The 16,832-nt window shown below is 38.7% G+C and overlaps 1 protein-coding gene across 1 annotated transcript in view; it reads right to left on the minus strand.

The window, feature by feature from the left end:
- Positions 1-4,640: 4,640 nt before the first annotated feature.
- TBX20 (T-box transcription factor 20) overlaps positions 4,641-16,832 on the minus strand; it is a 41,338-nt gene continuing 29,146 nt past the window's right edge. Inside the window, exons 7-8 of the mRNA XM_042806546.1 lie at positions 14,859-14,968; positions 4,641-10,493 (exon numbers count right to left, since the gene is read on the minus strand). Coding sequence (XP_042662480.1) covers positions 10,153-10,493; positions 14,859-14,968 — 451 coding nt within the window. The 3' untranslated portion in view covers positions 4,641-10,152. The remainder of the gene's footprint in view (positions 10,494-14,858; positions 14,969-16,832) is intronic.

Consider the following 16,832-nt stretch of genomic DNA (forward strand, 5'->3'; position numbering starts at 1 on the left):
AAAGCCCTGAAGAGCAAAACGTATGGCTTTTGCTGTGGGGGGAACCTGAACGTGCCGGGCAGCAGCAGCAGCTGCTGAGGAGCAGGGCTGGAGGCACCGCTTGCTGGCAGCAGTAAGAGCCGATCCTACGCTTCTCCACGTAATTTTACATTCTGACTTCTCCCAGTTTATTTTGTGGCAAGACAGCTCTAGCCCTACCCTCATATCTGGACATCAAAATTCGGTTTTGCCTATATTGTTGAGATGGCCGTTCTGCCTTTGAGACAGGTATATAGACTATTCTTCTGCAAAGCATAAGGAGAATGAAGCTTCCAAGAAGAGGATCCACAAAAGCAAGTATGCCCCAAACCCCACAAGCAAACAAAAAAAACCCAACCCAAACCAACCAACAAACAGCAGCAACAAAAAGGACAAACTAACCTCTGCAACTTACATGAGTGCTCCTATTATTGAGGTAGAAAATATAAAGGAAGTATCCATGTGTTCTCTAACAGTTTGGCCAAGGTTAAAAGAACATGAGAACAAAGGGATGATATTATGGCATGGAGCAAAAGAAGCTTTATAATACTGTTTCATGAAGGGATGATAAATTTTTTAGGCCGGTCTCTGAAAAAAACATAAACCTTTCAAAATAGCAAACACTATAGTGAAGAGATTCAATACAAAACTTAGAAACATGGTTCTTGGTAAAACTAGTGGGAGCTGTGCATCTACATCCATAATGGCTTTGAAATCTCAGCCTATAATATTCCTTGTTAGTCTTTCCCCTCATCAGGTGTGTAAGAAAGAAAACATTTTCTGTGACTGAAAACACAAGTAGTTATCTGTCCAGAACTAGTGGAAACCATGCCAAGTCGTCTTAAGTGCCAGGCAGGCTGTATGAAACATACTAATTCATTTAAGAACAACTGAAAAATGTTTAAAGCCTCGTAAAAGAAATTAGGGGGCACAAGTGTTAGATGTTTATATGTTCATACAAAAGTGCACGAGGTTCCTAGTGCATTGTAAAATGAAGAAGCAAAGAAGGCCAAAGTCTTTAACCATCTGAAACAATCTAATCATCCTCTGGAAATGCACTGTTTGGGCTGATTTTGTTAACTGAAAATGAAGTGATTAAATAAAGTCAGGCTGATAAATCTCCTGAGTATTACTAACTTATTTGCAATATCATTGAGGATGAGTAGTATGACTGGAGTCTCAAGTCTAAAAGTGATGACATTCAGAAGATAGTAATTGAAGCCTGCCATTCCTGGGTACATGTTCAGATATTATCAATGCAAATTTTACAGCTAAAAATTTGCATCAAGATAAAAATTAATTCTTCTTTTGGCTGCCTTGGCACGAATCCATGAGAGAGCACAGGAAGGAATAATAATAGATTTGTGACTATGTATCAACCATGTCTTTAATACAGGGAATAAGATAAATAGAAAAAAAACCTGCTCTCTCTCACACTCAGCTTTCACAGCAGAGAACACCAGTGAAGATCAGTAGACTTTGTGTCTCATAAAAGCATACAAAAATGCAGGTACAGACAGAACAGGAGGGGTGATTTTTAATAGAAAGACCCCTGATTGAAGGTAGTCCCATTCCAGCAACCCCTATTAAGCACAGACTACTAGTTTAAGAATCACAACTTATTCCAACTGTGAGAACTGAAAGAAAAGACAGTGTATTCTGATGACATCAAATACCCAAATGATTTAGTATTTTATAGTTAAAATTATGGTACACATTGTCCCTAGAAGCTGACTGGAAGACAGTGGAGACTATAAGTAAAGACATCATGAACTTCTCCAATTCCATATTATTGCTTTCAGGACATTTTAGGATCCCTAAGACAGAGACTTGGGTAAAAAGCACAGTAATAATTTTGGTTTGAGGTGACAAAGACATATGAATGCACTGTCTCTGAAAGAGTAGATAACAGATTTCTGACACAGGTAAAAGACACAGATTTTTTGATATGTACTTCATCCCTTCTTTGAGTCTCTCAGAACAACTAACCAGAAATTAAGCATCTAAGGAGAGAAAAGCTGCAGCTGTTCAAACGACTGTATCACCTCCACCTTTTGAAGGGTTATTTGTTCTAAATATCATCAATTACAGATTCAATTGCAAGCATTTATGCTTCTTTAATTCATCTTAACTGTTTGAGCTATTCCCCTGCAATGATTGGCTGAATTAAAACAAACTGAGTGCCCCTTGCATATTTGGAGGATGTTAATTCATCTCATCATTATTTCTGCTAGCCACCCTTCTCCAAAAACATTAGAGTGCAGAACTTGGAAGCAGGTACTCATGAAGTCAGTGAAAAAATGACTCAAACCAGGACATTCACTAGGACACAGAAACCTGAAACCACTAAAAAATTACTGCACGTATTCCTGGCAGGCTTCACAATGAGAATAAAAACAATTTGAAGTAAACTATTAGACCAAAATGATTCGGCATGGTTGCTTGATTTTAATTCAACAAGTTTGTTAGCCAATGCAGTCCTTGTATTAAGCCTGCTTTTCAACCTAAAAAGCCTTAAAAATTACCAGATTTTGCTGGGTTTGCTTGTAAAACTGTATTTTATATTAACAGAAGTAAAAATGCTGCAGTGGTGAATTATCTAATACCCTCTACATTGGGAGACATTATCACCTACTCTTCAAAAAAAGCCCTCTCTGGAAAAATTTTCTGGTAGGCATCCCCATAGGTTTTTCTTAGTCCCTCTGGTTATTACTATGGAGAACAAGGACCAGCTTCTGTAGTTCCCACAGAGGTCTCTAGAGCCTCACTGGCTGATATCAATGACAGCCTTTAATATGGATCTTGGGTATTAGACCACTGACAGTTTAATTCTTTATTCTTAGAATTATCAGTACTGATTATTGTTAGGTTATATGTATTGAACTGATGGTGTATAATCTAAATTTTTTATGTGTATTTGAAATGGTCTCTTTACTCATGATTCAAAATACCATTTATTGCTCCATATTTCTAGCATGCCATTAAATCAGTGCATTCATCATGCTTCTGCACAGGAAGTTTAGAAAATACCACTCTCCAAATCATTTGTTTCCTGCACTGCTTATCTCCAAGATAGATAATTTGGATATAAATCTGTTTTCTACATGTGAAATACAAGGCAGACTACAGTCATCATGACTATTCATCAGTCTCTTCAGAGTAACCCTACTGGAAGGCGGTTCAGAATCTTCACTGTTTTTAAACCCCTGGTTTCTTTTTGGACAATAGCAAATAAAGGCTCCAATTATGCAGGTGTTTGTTGCATGGACAACTTGTTCCCAAAGGTCTTGATTTGACAAAGCACAAGGAGTTTTACAGCTGCAGAGCCACTGAAATACGTAAACACTGATTTAACTTTAAGCAAACAAGCCTACTGATTTCAGCGAGACCATTGGCATAACTACCTCTTGAAGCAGCATACAGCCAATATTTCTGATTCAGGAAAGTGCCAGTGCACGCGCTTAGTTTTACATGTAATCAAGGAAGCCCCCTAGCCTGAGGGTAAGCAAAAGACACTCACAGCACTGAATATCCATGAGAGAATACATGTTTTTTGCTACCAAGATGACATAAAAATATAATACAGAGACAAAAGACATCATATATGATTACCAACTCAGCAAGCTGTCCTCATTTTGGTATATTCCAAATGTAAAAGAGATACATGGCTGCAACTCAGCATAGTTAAAAGTGGATTTGAATTACCTCAGGCTGTTTTCTCCTTTACATTCACAGACAAACCCAAATTAGGGCACTGCTACTGCTGCTCATTAGGACCTTGCAGATCTTCTATCACCTTGAGTTTCTTTGTAAGCCAGGGACTCTTGTGAACTGGCTGCAAAAGACCCAGCAGCTGATCTCAATTTGAGGACAAGCTGAACTACAGGTTCATAACAAAAACTTTTGGAACAACAGGAGGATTTTGACAGAAGCTGCTTTAAGCAATGGCTCTCATAGAAAGCTCAGAAGCACCTCAAGAGATCATTTGGTTGTCCCAAGGCAAGATTATCTCTAAGCATATCATTCTTGACTAATGCATGTTCAACCTGTTCTTAAAGACTGCTAGTGATAGACACCGCTCCTTATCTTCTCTAGGCAATCCAGTGCTGTGCTTCACTATCCCTCTTCTTTGAATATCTTAGATGTCTCAGGTAAATCTCCCATGCTCTAATATATGCTATTATAATAGAAATAAAATCATATTAAATAAAAGCCCGCAGCAGATACCAAGAGGAATTTATTCCTTGCTTCTTTACATTCTTCATACATTTGAAAACTTTATTGTATCTTTCCACAATTATCACTTCTTCAGACTAAACAGGACTAATTCCTTCCTACTTTCTTCTTAGACTATGTTTCCTAGGTCTCTGTTTAGTATCTTGGGGATCCTGGGAACCTCATATTTCAGCTAGTTATTTGGGCTCCAGTGGGAAAACCAGCAATTGAATAAGATTGCAAGGCACTTTGAAAAATTCATTGGCATAATTATATGCAAACTACAATTGTATTTAACTACAGTACAACTATCACTCCGTAAGGATCCAAGATTTAGACCGCTTTTTGCAGATGAGCAGACCTGACGGATTTTGTGTGCTCTCAGAAAAATCCGTCACTGGTTCCACTGCACTCAGTGACTTGGTTAGAGGAAAAACAACAGAAGCAGAAAGATTTGGCTAAATAAGAATGATATATCAAAACACCCAATATTTTAATGAAAGAAACTGAATATCCACACATTTGCACATCTGTACAATTTTTGTGATATATATATATAATTTTAAGCTGTTTACAAATAACATTTAATGCTTCAAATATTACATAATGTTGATATTATATTTCTAGCAGAAATAAATATATTGCACTTAAAAAGAAACTTTTCATTAGATGTTGCTTCATAGTTTATGTTCATAACTTCTTTTTCCATAAAAAGATTTCCCCCTACCCCCCACCCCATACACACAAACACACACTTCAGTACATGGTGAATGTGCTCACGCAATGCCTTATAAACAACAAAGTCAACACAGCAAACAGCAGAACTGTGGTACATTCTGTTAAAGAGGTTACATCCAGTTTTTTGCCTTCCTTATTTTTAAACCAAATCTTTCCTCATGTTTCTGAAGGTACAATTAAAAAAAAAAAAATGTTTAAATGTGCTAAAGGTAAAATACAGCAAACTGTATTTTTTGTCCTTAAACTATCATAAAAAGTTACTTCAGAGTTTACTTAAATCACTGCTTAGTTTTCTTTTAAAAAGCTAAAATAAAGAAAAAGAAGTTGTCATTTGACAAACTAGAGACTATATGCAAGGACAGTTTATTACAGAGTAATACATATATCCTCTGGCCAGCAAGTAAGTGGTTGGTAAAGAAACCACATCTCCTGCAGCAAAAAAAATGCTCTGTAACAAATAATGAGACTAAGATCTCACTAAAACCAAGATTAATCTTGCAGTGAGTGAATGTCATCCCTCTGCAGATGATGAATATAAGCACTGTGGCCAAAACTCCCTCCTAGATAAGTGTCACACTGATCTCACTGTTGCTTTTACCCTTTATCTAGGGGTAAATTACCACAATTTGTATTAACTTACACTTTTGGAAAGGTCTCCAAGTTTTTGCAATAACTTTCATTGAGATTTCTGTTTTCCTATAGTACACACACATAAAGAGGATGTAGTTCATAATCAAGTTGCCAACCCAAATGTTTTCAGTTTAAAAGAGGTTCATTTTCAAATGCTGGTTAGTGTTTGCTGGATGTTGGAAGCAGTAACATCTGATGGGTACATGTTCATGCAGTGTCCTGGCCTCCTTGGATAAAACCTTCTGGGAGAAAATTTGCAATTGCATTCTGTAGATTATACTACCAAGTATGTTAGCTATCATACAAATTACCATCTTTGAACTCAGGAAGAAGCATTTCCATTAGCAAATCTGTACCTTTATCCACTTGATCTATGCTTGGTTGTCAGTTTATACCTAGAAGAATACCACTGAAACCCAGTGGCATTTAATTTTTGTCTTTGACAGTGCCTCAGGCCATATAAAGCAATACTGCAAACCAAACAGCCAGATTTAAAATGGTTTTTATGTCAAGCTTCTCTCCAAGCTCCAAAAGTAGAAGAAAAAAAAAATTCAGACAAATGCATCTGAATCAGCTTTGTTAGTCTTTGGGATGCTTTTGCTGGATTAAAGACCTGAGGCTGTTGACTATCTATGGATAAAATGGTAATCCAGAAAACACCTAAAAGTACTTGTAACACTTTGGAGGATAATCTTATCATTCTCTTTGAAAAACATATTCAGGCACGTTCTCTCCACCCTTTTAAAAAACCCAACAACATAAACCAGCACCAGTTTGCTCAGCCAAGCGAGCTCATAAACATGAAGAGCACTTCTCATGGGATATAAAATGTGAATTATATTGGAAAATAAACTCTAGATTATATTTGGCATTCCTAGACCATCTACCAGCAACAGATGTTCTGTCCTGACAGTGATATAATTTTGACAGCAGTACAGCAAGCCCTTAAATAAATTATACTTAGTTATTGTCATAGTACGGATAATTTTTTTTAGGAAAAGTGATTTCACTCTTTAACCAATTAATTATGAATTTACATTAATTTTATTCCAATTGTGAACTCAATGCTGAAGCTGATTTGTAGTTGGGTTTTAGTCTTTGCTGTAGAGTTCCTATATTGTTGCTGTCGCTACAGTCACTGTTCTTACAGTTAGACCTTATTTTTAGGTGAGAATGTTGAATGAAATCCCGTCTCTGTTACAGTCAGGAAATTTGCATCTGACTTCAGTGGGGCAGGAATTTTATCACTGGAATCACCCCCATGCTGCCCCCTGCCCACGGGAAGGTGAGGACAGGGAGAAGAAAACTTGCGAGGTGGCACGACCTCTTCGTTGGGTGTCCTGTGGTCTCTGTGAACTTAATCCCTTCAACCTCAACTCTACACAAGTTTTGGAAGTAGGCTTGTGAGGGCAAAGAAGAGGAGGTGAGAACTGGATATACCTCGTGACCCCATTCCTGGGGAAGGCTCTCATGTAATGCCTTTGTTCTCTTACTTGGGATCTGCCCGAGATTCTGCACTAGTGGGGAACCCAGGGGATTTCTGATGCAAATGAATTAAACCATTGGAGAGCAGCGTATGCCAAAGAGAAGGACAGGGAGGTATGAGCACACTGAATGATACTTGATCTGACTGGAAAAATCAAGTTGTGGATTTTGACAGATAGTTCATCATCTACAGTATGAAATTTATCACGGAGAATTTGAATAAGGAATTGGCCTTATCATGTTTTTATATAGGGACAGTCTCCTGCCATATTTTTTCAGATATGAATCACATTTTATTTGTAATGAAAAGCACTTATCTTTCATTTAATATTTTTGCCAACAGTGTTGTCAAAATCCAGTTTCATTCTTTAAGAACTGCCTGGATAATTTTCTCTGGAACAGTATCAGGGGCATTTCTGCATGCCAAATACTGATGCTTTCAGAACAGGGACTGGGACAGGGCTAAAGAGATTGTACAGTTTATTTCTCTGAATTTGCTTCATGAAGAAAGGGCAGGTCAATGTATGAGCAGGCTCTATGTGACTTGTCAAGCATGCCTAAATCTGCCTACCTGTTCCAAGCTTATTTCTGGAGACGTATGAGAGCTGCCTACTTACCTGACCATTTCCTGATGGAATTATCAGCACTAAAGCTACTGGCTTGCATTTTGAACCTAACCATAACCCTTGCAAGTCCAGGTAACTTAATGGAGCTGCAGAAGGAAACAGATAAAATAAATAGATTTTCCCCACAGGGTTTAGTGCATGTCATCACAGGGCTTTCATACAACGCTAACAGAAGTCAAGCAACTGAAGGGGAGGGATTAAAATTTTCTTGCAAATATGCCCTCAAATTCTCATTTCTGTGGAATCATATGTGTACTTGAAGAATTATGTTGCTGTGGGGCCAATATCATCTAATCTCCTGAAAAATAGGGGGTTTATAACAAAACAGATCGTAAGTAGACACAACCTTGCAACATGCACTTTTCAGGTGAATCTGATAGCCTGGAACAAAATCTAATATTTGGATACAAGAAGCCCAGTTCAGTGCCTGATTCTAAGCCATTTAAATACTGCAGAACTTGGCCTATTATATTCATTTATGAAACAACTTCTTGTAGCTCTGAATTCAAAAACTGTAGTCAAAAGTTCATTTTCATTCACATACAGAGCACAGAAGTTGAAATTGCCTCAGGTCAGTTTTAACAGCAGGTCCAACAGTGAGTAGAGGGAAATTAGGATGATACTGCAAGTAGGTGAGGTGATTGAAATGGCCAATTTAACAAGATTTTAAATTCAGCTACTGGGAAATACATCAAGATGGCCCTTATCTGTGGAATGCACGTACCGGCCTACAGTAGAAACTGGGAAAATCCTGGAAGGTTGTCAATACTCTGTGTGATGGGGCATGTAAGACAAGGCAATGAGACAAAAAAATGCCCATGACTTGCCTTGCACTTCACAGAAATGGGAAGTACGTGACTCAGCGTACTGCACTCTGCTTCCTACCATATGATAGCAACACTCACTGGTCAAGAGTAGAGGAGAATAGTGCCAAAAAAGTCTGTCTTCCATTCTGTGTTCCAGCTCCACACACATCTTTAATATATGAGAGTGGATTGCTAGTTCTTTTTTATCAGTGGATGTGTTATCATCTATAACTTGGATGCAACTCTACACAGAAACTCTGTGTTGACTTCTTATTTACAGTGAAATCCCAGCTCCTGCCATGCAGAAAACCAGCATCGCACCAGTACTCTTTTCAGCAGTGCAAAGGATTCATGCTAGTTCTCTGCAGAGAGGTCATTTTTTCTTATGCCTCTACAGTTCCTCCGTTGCATCAGACATAACATACTAGAAAAAGTGGACAGTACTTTGAATGAGAACCCTAATTACTAACTGAAAAAAGGCAGATATGAACTAAAAAACGTCAGATGTGAAGCTTTGTACCGATATTTTCCCAAAGAAACTCCACCATTATACAGGGACATGGAAAAATAGACAGTACAACCCTTGTTTTTCCTGGCCAAAGAGCTTATATAATAACAGCCATGACCAAACCCATGAAAATCAGAACAAGTAGAAGGACACTGCAATGCCACTCATCTTATACCAGTCCATTGATTATAGTTTGATCTAGAGAGTCTATGGATTGATCTAGCCTGAAATTCAATTAACTCAGTACATGTTTGCAGGTAGAAGCAGGTCTTCAGTGGCAAGCACAGCAGCAAACAAGCACTGATTTAAAGATTTGATATCTTAGGTTTCTAAATTTAAGTAACAGATTTTCCCAAATTAACATTTTCCTTCATCATACCTTAATAGACAGTTAAATTGCTCCTCCTAGGATATAGGACAAACTTCTTTTTAGACTGAAGGACAGAATACATCATTACTGCTACAGTCCTGTAACACAGTTCTTTTTTTGGAACTGATAAGTGTTTTGTGAAAGAAACAAAGAAAGAAAGAAAGATTTGTTAATGATTTTCTCTCTGCGATTATAGTAGCAACTAAGAAATACTGCTTTTGGTGAATATAAGCCAGTCTTTTAAAAAGGACAGTGGTCTTCTCCACTTTTTCCCATTCCCAGCAAAAGTGTGCTGAGATAGCCTAAAACATGCTCAAAGTTATAGCAATACATTTTTCTGTTTAGATGCTCATCAGTCACAAGAAGAGATGAAGATTAGTAAGAGTATTGCCTCTTTCAGAATTTTTCTAGCATATGAAAAAAGACCTACACACAATTAACTTGTACACTGCTGCATAAACATAATCTCTTTCCACTAGGTGTAATGCACCTTTGGAACAAGCTGCACGTAACCAAAAATCCTGGGAACTTTGGGATCCATTTCAGCTGTGTTACACATAGATCTGTGAGTAGCTCCAAGCTGTATGCTCTCTTCTTGTGATCCCTCAATGGAGGAATCTATATCCATAATGCATTTTCTTAGCTGGTTTGTTATGAGTTCAGCACTCCTGCCACGGGCCTTGCAGGAAGGTCCCTTGTATTTTTCATACCAAACTTGCACATTTAAAATCTTGTGTTTCTCTTGTCTTTAATCACTCATACAAATGGTGTCATCACTGCGGAGGAGTGACGCAGTCCCTGGATAGCTGCATAAGGACCCTGCTGAAAATAATGGTGGTACCTAGGCATGTGGAAGGAAGGGAAAGTGGGGCCACTACCTTGCATGGAGGTGGCTATAGCAGAGGGTGTTAGAGGCATTCCCAGACGGCTGTACGGAGGCAGAGATCCTTGGATGGGATGAGGAATGGGTGTAGCTATGGATGCAGTGCTGGTACCGAGGGCACTCAAAGACTGTGGATGCTGAAATCCAGGAAAACTGGTTGAGGAAGATACCCAGGAACTGAGGGATAGGTTATCAGATGTCGTAAAGGCTGACCCTGCAAGCAAAGAGAAAGAATGCCTGACGTTTGCACTATAACACACAAAGATGGTAAAATAGCAAAAAGGGAGAAAAGGTGGCTTTCATAGTAAAGCTGATCTTAATGACAAGTTGTCATTGGAAATACTTCCGAAATACTTCTCTCTCCTTATATCTTTATGTTATTATTTGCCAGCTGCTGTGCTTTATCACTACATCTTATACAAATTTCCTTTTTAACAAGCTGATTGCACTGGCATGAACAGTAAAATCAGCTTTGCACATTGGATATTTTTGGTATTAAACACCGAGGAACCTTGTAACGCTGCCATTAAATACTGAAGCATCTACTCTGACATGGAATCTCACTGTATTACATCCTTGTCCTGAAGACATGCGTGTAGCTTTTTACATCAGATCCTCAGTAGAACTGGTTATTTTTTTTTGCTAAAATTTCAGTCTGGCAAAAGTGCAGGAAAATGTAATTTGCACTACTAGTTTTCTTTTTTTTTTTTTTTTAACCCCAGTAAAACTTGTTAACACTGCATCTTTTCACTCAACCTGACTTTTTCCAAAATATAGAACAAAAAATTCTAAAATGTCAAAACATTTTGTTTTTTTTTCCAGCTGTACACAGTGCTCTAAGAAGAAACACTAATGCTAAATCATAGTAAGAGATGTGGGGTTTTAAGTGAAATGCACAAAAATATTTAAAACTTACTCTCAGGGTAATTATCTGCTTCTGATCAAATGGAAGTGGTTTCTTTGGTATTTTTTTAGTCTGAAAAGTTCCAAAAGTTATTTCCACAAACCTTCCACCTCTTTAAAAACACTTTTTTCTCTGAAGGTTGCAGAATCATAAAAAAAAAAGGAAATCCGGTTTCTTTAAATTAGAACAGTAAAATTTTTAGGAAACAATAAATTATTTGTATAATTATACATGGTCATTTTGAAATAATCTGGTGACAATGTTGCCCTTCACTTCTGCAGTTTCTCTATGCATCTGGTCATCATCAGATATCTGATTTCTAGAAATGGGGAATACAATAGAATACTATAAATAAACTCTTAATTTTTATTCCTATTCAGACAAGAGTTCAACTCATGTCCCTTCTGTATTTTCTTTCTTATCCACTGAGAAAATATTTCTTACTTTAAGAAATAAATTTACTGGCAAGAATATCTGACAAAAAATAATTTCAAGCCAATATTCCAAAACATTCTGAGACAATCAATTTTTACAACAGGTATTAGTTTCATAAATCTGATTTTAGAAGATATGTTCAAATTGTGAAAAGAAAAAATATGAAGACATCTATGTGTCAAGGTAAATTTATTGGAATTATGTATACTAACCAATCGTAGCCACCTACTCAAAACAAAACTATAAGCAAACCACAATAGAAAAAAAAATTCAAATTATTAATTTTTAAAAATCATGAATCTCCTTAGGGATATATTCTGAAATCAGAAAGAGAGCTACTCTTGATTAAGTCCTCCTTTACTTAACGAAACAAGGAAAATGACCCAGTAACAGGAAAGAGAAATTGTGTCGACTCAGCAGTACAAACAGACTTGAATCAAAGCTTGACCCTACCACTGAACCAGGTCCTAACTGCTGGGAAGTTAGGATCCAGAGCCAAACTATAAGGATAACACAATACTGACAGGCCAGAGCAAAACCCTTTATGAAGCTGGAGCTATCTGAGCGTTACTGCACTCCCAGGAAAGCGGGATGCGAATCTGGATTTGCCTAGAAGGTTTACATTCGGCTCTGTTCCAGGGGGCTGCTGTGAATCCTGTGTGTGGATGCTGGAGCACAGGAACCCAGACATTATGCATAAAAGACTTTTAATTGTATTTATATATTCGATACCTGTTAATTCCTGTGGAAATAGACTGCTTGTGGTAAATATACTACTGAAGGCTAATTGCTTCCATCTTTAGATGCCAGAAATTGGCTGAGCTGAGAATGCTCTGAGTGGGTACTGAAGTAATTATAAATAAATAGCAGTGATAGACTTTTTTTCTTCTACACAGAATAAACTATATGATACCTTCTCATGAATGATCTTGAAATTATCAGAGGGATGGAGCACCTCCCTGTGAGGATAGGCTGAGAGAGTTGAGGTTGTTCAGCCTGGAGAAGAGAAGGCTCTGGAGAGACCTTGTAGTGGCCTTCCAGTACTGAAAGGAGGCTACAGGAAAGGTGGGGAGGGACTCTACAGGGGTTGTAGGGATAGGGTGAGGGGTAACAGTTTTAAACTAAAAGAAGGTAGATTTAGCTATAAGGAAGAAATTTTTTACTATGAGGGCAGTGAGGCGCTGGCCCAGGGTGCCCAGAGCAGCTGTGGCTGCCCCCTCCCTGGAAGGGTTCAAGGCCAGGTTGGACGGGGCTGGGAGCCCCCTGGGATGGGGGAAGGGGGCCCTGCCCAGGGCAGGGGGGTTGGACTAGGTGATCTTTAAAGGTCCCTTCCAACCTAAACTATGATTCTATGATTCTCACGAGAAACATCCATAAGCACCCTTTCCTCCTCCAACTGTGACGGTCTCTAATAGCAACTTAGTACTCCAAAAAGTCTCCCATGCCGCATTTGCCAGCATCAAGGAAATGTGCTCTAGTAATTCTGAGGCAGTCGAGGCCTCAGAGAGCTCGTAACACACACCACCCGGCAATGTGTATGTACTTGGCTGTCAACTCTCATGTGTATGGCAGGACATACCACAGTTTTGCATGCAAGGTAATTTTAAAATGCATCAGAAGAAATGAAAACATCTGAGAGTTTCAATAAGATCATTATTTCTCTCCTTGTATCTTGGAGAACTTTTTCTTATTTAAGAACACCAGACCTAAACAGAAAGTGAAGACAGTACCAGTTACTCATTTGCAAGAGCAGTATGTTTTACCCTCTGTGCGTGCCTCTGGTTGCCCAGAACAATCATGTCCTTTGCTAGCATATGGCTCCCAGATTAGAAAAAAGTTGGGTGCCACAACTCATCCTCTTCCTCACTCATTTGCCATATTGTGAGCAAATGCAGAACTGTACCCTGCATATATTATACGTAAAATTAATTGTAATAAATTATTCTTTCCTCCTATTACACCTTCCTACAGATTCTCTTCAGAAGAGAAAGTCTTTAATGGCCAGATCTCATACTGAGGTTCACCTCGTTCACTTTCTCACTCCTAAAGGAGGTCATACCAGGGAGAAATTTAATTCTTGGAAAGAAGGTGCCTTGCTCTGAGCACTTCTGGCAAGGGAAAATCTAACACTGTCTTCAGCAACAACTGGCCTAGGATCTAAGCTGACATGATAGAATGGCATAGTACCAGCTGAGGAGGTGCTCCAGAAACTCCGCAATCTAAGGAACTGCTCTTAGAATAGATGGGTATGAACAAGCCTACCTAATCACATTTTGTTGAAGAGCAACTTGTAGTTAAAAATAAGCGTGTTTTCCCTGCACAAGTCCAAAGAGCTTATGACCAGAAATAATGTTCTTATCTTAGCAACACTGTATGAAGTTAGAGGACAAGACAAGGGCACTGCCAGTCGGAAGGCAGATTGAACTGCTTTACCTCAAGTGGCTGTTGCATATCAGGCAGGTCACGAAGTCAACATGCAGAGTATAATGCAACACAAGTTTATGCTAGTCAGTGATCCCACAGGATGGATTTGAGATCTATTTCCAGTGGCAAGTTACGACAGATGCAATTTGTCCAGTGAGTATCCTCACAAAGAACAATTCTGTCTTGCTACTACTTTTTGCGACTGCTAAAGTAGACAAACCATTTGATAAGGCATTTGAGGTGAATTTCCTCATCAGGAAAAACACCTTCTAGAGACCAAGAGATAACAATTAAACATCAATTTTCCAGGAAGCCATGCACTTTTCTTCCTGTAGAGGCAAAGGAGGTTAACCATAGGCTGGTTGAAAATGGTCAGAACCAAGTCCTCTCTTCACAGAAGGCTGGAGGGACAGCAAGTAGTACATCTACACAGTACTTTACAAATGGTGTTGAGCCCCAGCTAGTAAGTCCTGTTGAAGGGTGGGGAGCGTTAACTTGTTCTCAGCACCACAGTGATGAAGTTGGCTGTTTTTCAGCCATCTTGAAGAGGAAGCAGAGATAGTTCTTTTCCGATGACAAAGGCTGTATAGGCATCTCTAGAACTCCCTCCTGAACTAGCCACCCACACCAGTGCCATGGGCATATCAGATGTCTAGAAGAGCTGTAAGGTAACAAGTATTTTTCTTCATTGTAGGACTTCATGGCAGAGAGGCACACCAGAGAAATGTTTCCAAGTACCACAGTGCTGGCTGCAGTCCTCTTTTTCTCAAGCATAACTAGGTCACCGCAATTTATCTCATGAGCAAATTTTCCTACCTCTGCTTTGTGTTGCCTGGCTGTCATCTCCGAGATCATCTTCTCCTCCATAGGTTCGAATAGGGGATCGGGCATAGGAATGTTTTTGGATAAGGCTCTCCACGCTTTCTCTGTGAAAGGAAACAACCTACTGTATCAATAACATCCTAAACAGCCTTCTAATTCATTAGGTTAAATACAATGATCATGCTGCCTTTTCTCTGTCCAGATCATAGCTTTCTCACACAGAATCTCCAAAATTACTTAACAAAAGAGTTACCTCATAGAGTATCACTGGAAATGCTAAACTTGGCCTGTGGTGTTTTAACATTGCTGATCACCCCTTACCTGCATGGTACTGCTTCTTCAGCAAAGTAGAGTGAACTTCCCACTGTGTTTCCGATGTGGTCTCAGACAGTGAATATAAGACCAGCCCTCTTCACAAATTTGAAAATACAAGCTCTGAGGTTAACTGTGCTGAGTGATTAGTCTGGGTTCAAAGAGACACCTGTGGTCCAGGCCCTTTCAAACAAGCTTTCACACATGAACACCTCATCTGGCACTCTCTCATTTTTCTGAAATCAAGGAAAAGAGATAGATGTGTCCAGAGACAGCTCAGCTCTAACCATGCTCTCTCAGCATCAGAGTCGAGGCCAGCTCGTAGCAGGAAGTCTACAGATACTACTGATCTCGTGCTGCGTCTATTCTGGGAGATTAGACGTGTCTGCCAGGCCCCCGCCTCACTGGTGGCATGAAGCACTGAAGTCACCCAAACAATTTTTAAATAGAAAGAAGGCATATCTGCACGATAAGCCATAGCAGTTTGTAAGGAAGATCCAACCTTACACATTCCCGGATCATTTCCATGTAAGTAGGTGGCATTATACCAAAGATGAATACGACCGAGGCACATTTCCAAAATGGCTTTGACCTTCTATTTCTGTTTCAGAAATCGAGGTAGTGATAGCTGTTTAAATCTGCTGCTCAGTGAAGGTTTTGTCTGAATTTACCATTTCGCCATTCATACTTGCTAATGCCCTTCGCTCAGAGAGCATGGCTGTTGCAAAAATTCCAAGGAAAAATATTTTCCAAGTAACCCAATAAATCTCAATGGCACATATTTTCCTTTCCTACAGAAAACCCATTATGGTCATTTTGTCCTTGGTCTATCACTGGCATCATTACTTATGCTAGTCTCCTCGGAAAAAAATAAATAAAAAGGGGATCTTATCAAAGTGATTTACTTGTGTCAGGATTGGAAGTGGACTGAAAGCAATGGCAGTTCTTACATAGAGGATGATATAATTGAATTACTGCCTTTTAAGTGATTGAAAACAGTAGGCATATCGGGACTATCTTGAAGAAGATTTTACAAAGAAAAAGACAGATGGCATTGTTTACATTATGAACAGAATGGCTCCTGAAACTTTTTTTTTTTCTGAAGCAGAATGTGAAATGCAAAGAATTTTGCTTAACCAAAAAGACTATCTCAGATGAGTGCAGGACAACAGAATAATGAATTAGATCAGTGTTGTTTGAGTGATTTAGATACCAGTCTATAAACATATTCATAACCAAAGAATTACTAATCTTTAAAGGTCTGAAAAATAAATGTGATTCAGGTGATTGTCTGTATTGTCTCTATTGACTTTATTTCTAGTAAAGGTCTGCTTATAACAACGAACATTACAGCATGTAATAAAATCCTGATGCAACAGAAACAATGCAGTCTCCAGTTTTAGTGAAGTGGGCCAAATTCATCTCTAAAATATTGGATCCAATGGTGGTTTGGGGATAAACTCTCCCCAATAAATTTACATTTGAATTACGTACAGGGATTTAAAGCTAAATCAAATGCCCACAATTATTGCAGACTAAATTCTTTCCAGATGGGTTTGTATGCTAGACAGAGAACTCTATTATTCTATATGGTTGTCCTCTTCGAAAAGAAAAAGAGAGATGACTTTTTAGTGAACCCTGAATCTGCAAAGTTTG

Source organism: Tyto alba, unplaced genomic scaffold, assembly GCF_018691265.1.
Source record: "Tyto alba isolate M040663 unplaced genomic scaffold, T.alba_DEE_v4.0 Super-Scaffold_46, whole genome shotgun sequence".
Lineage (NCBI taxonomy): Eukaryota > Metazoa > Chordata > Aves > Strigiformes > Tytonidae > Tyto > Tyto alba.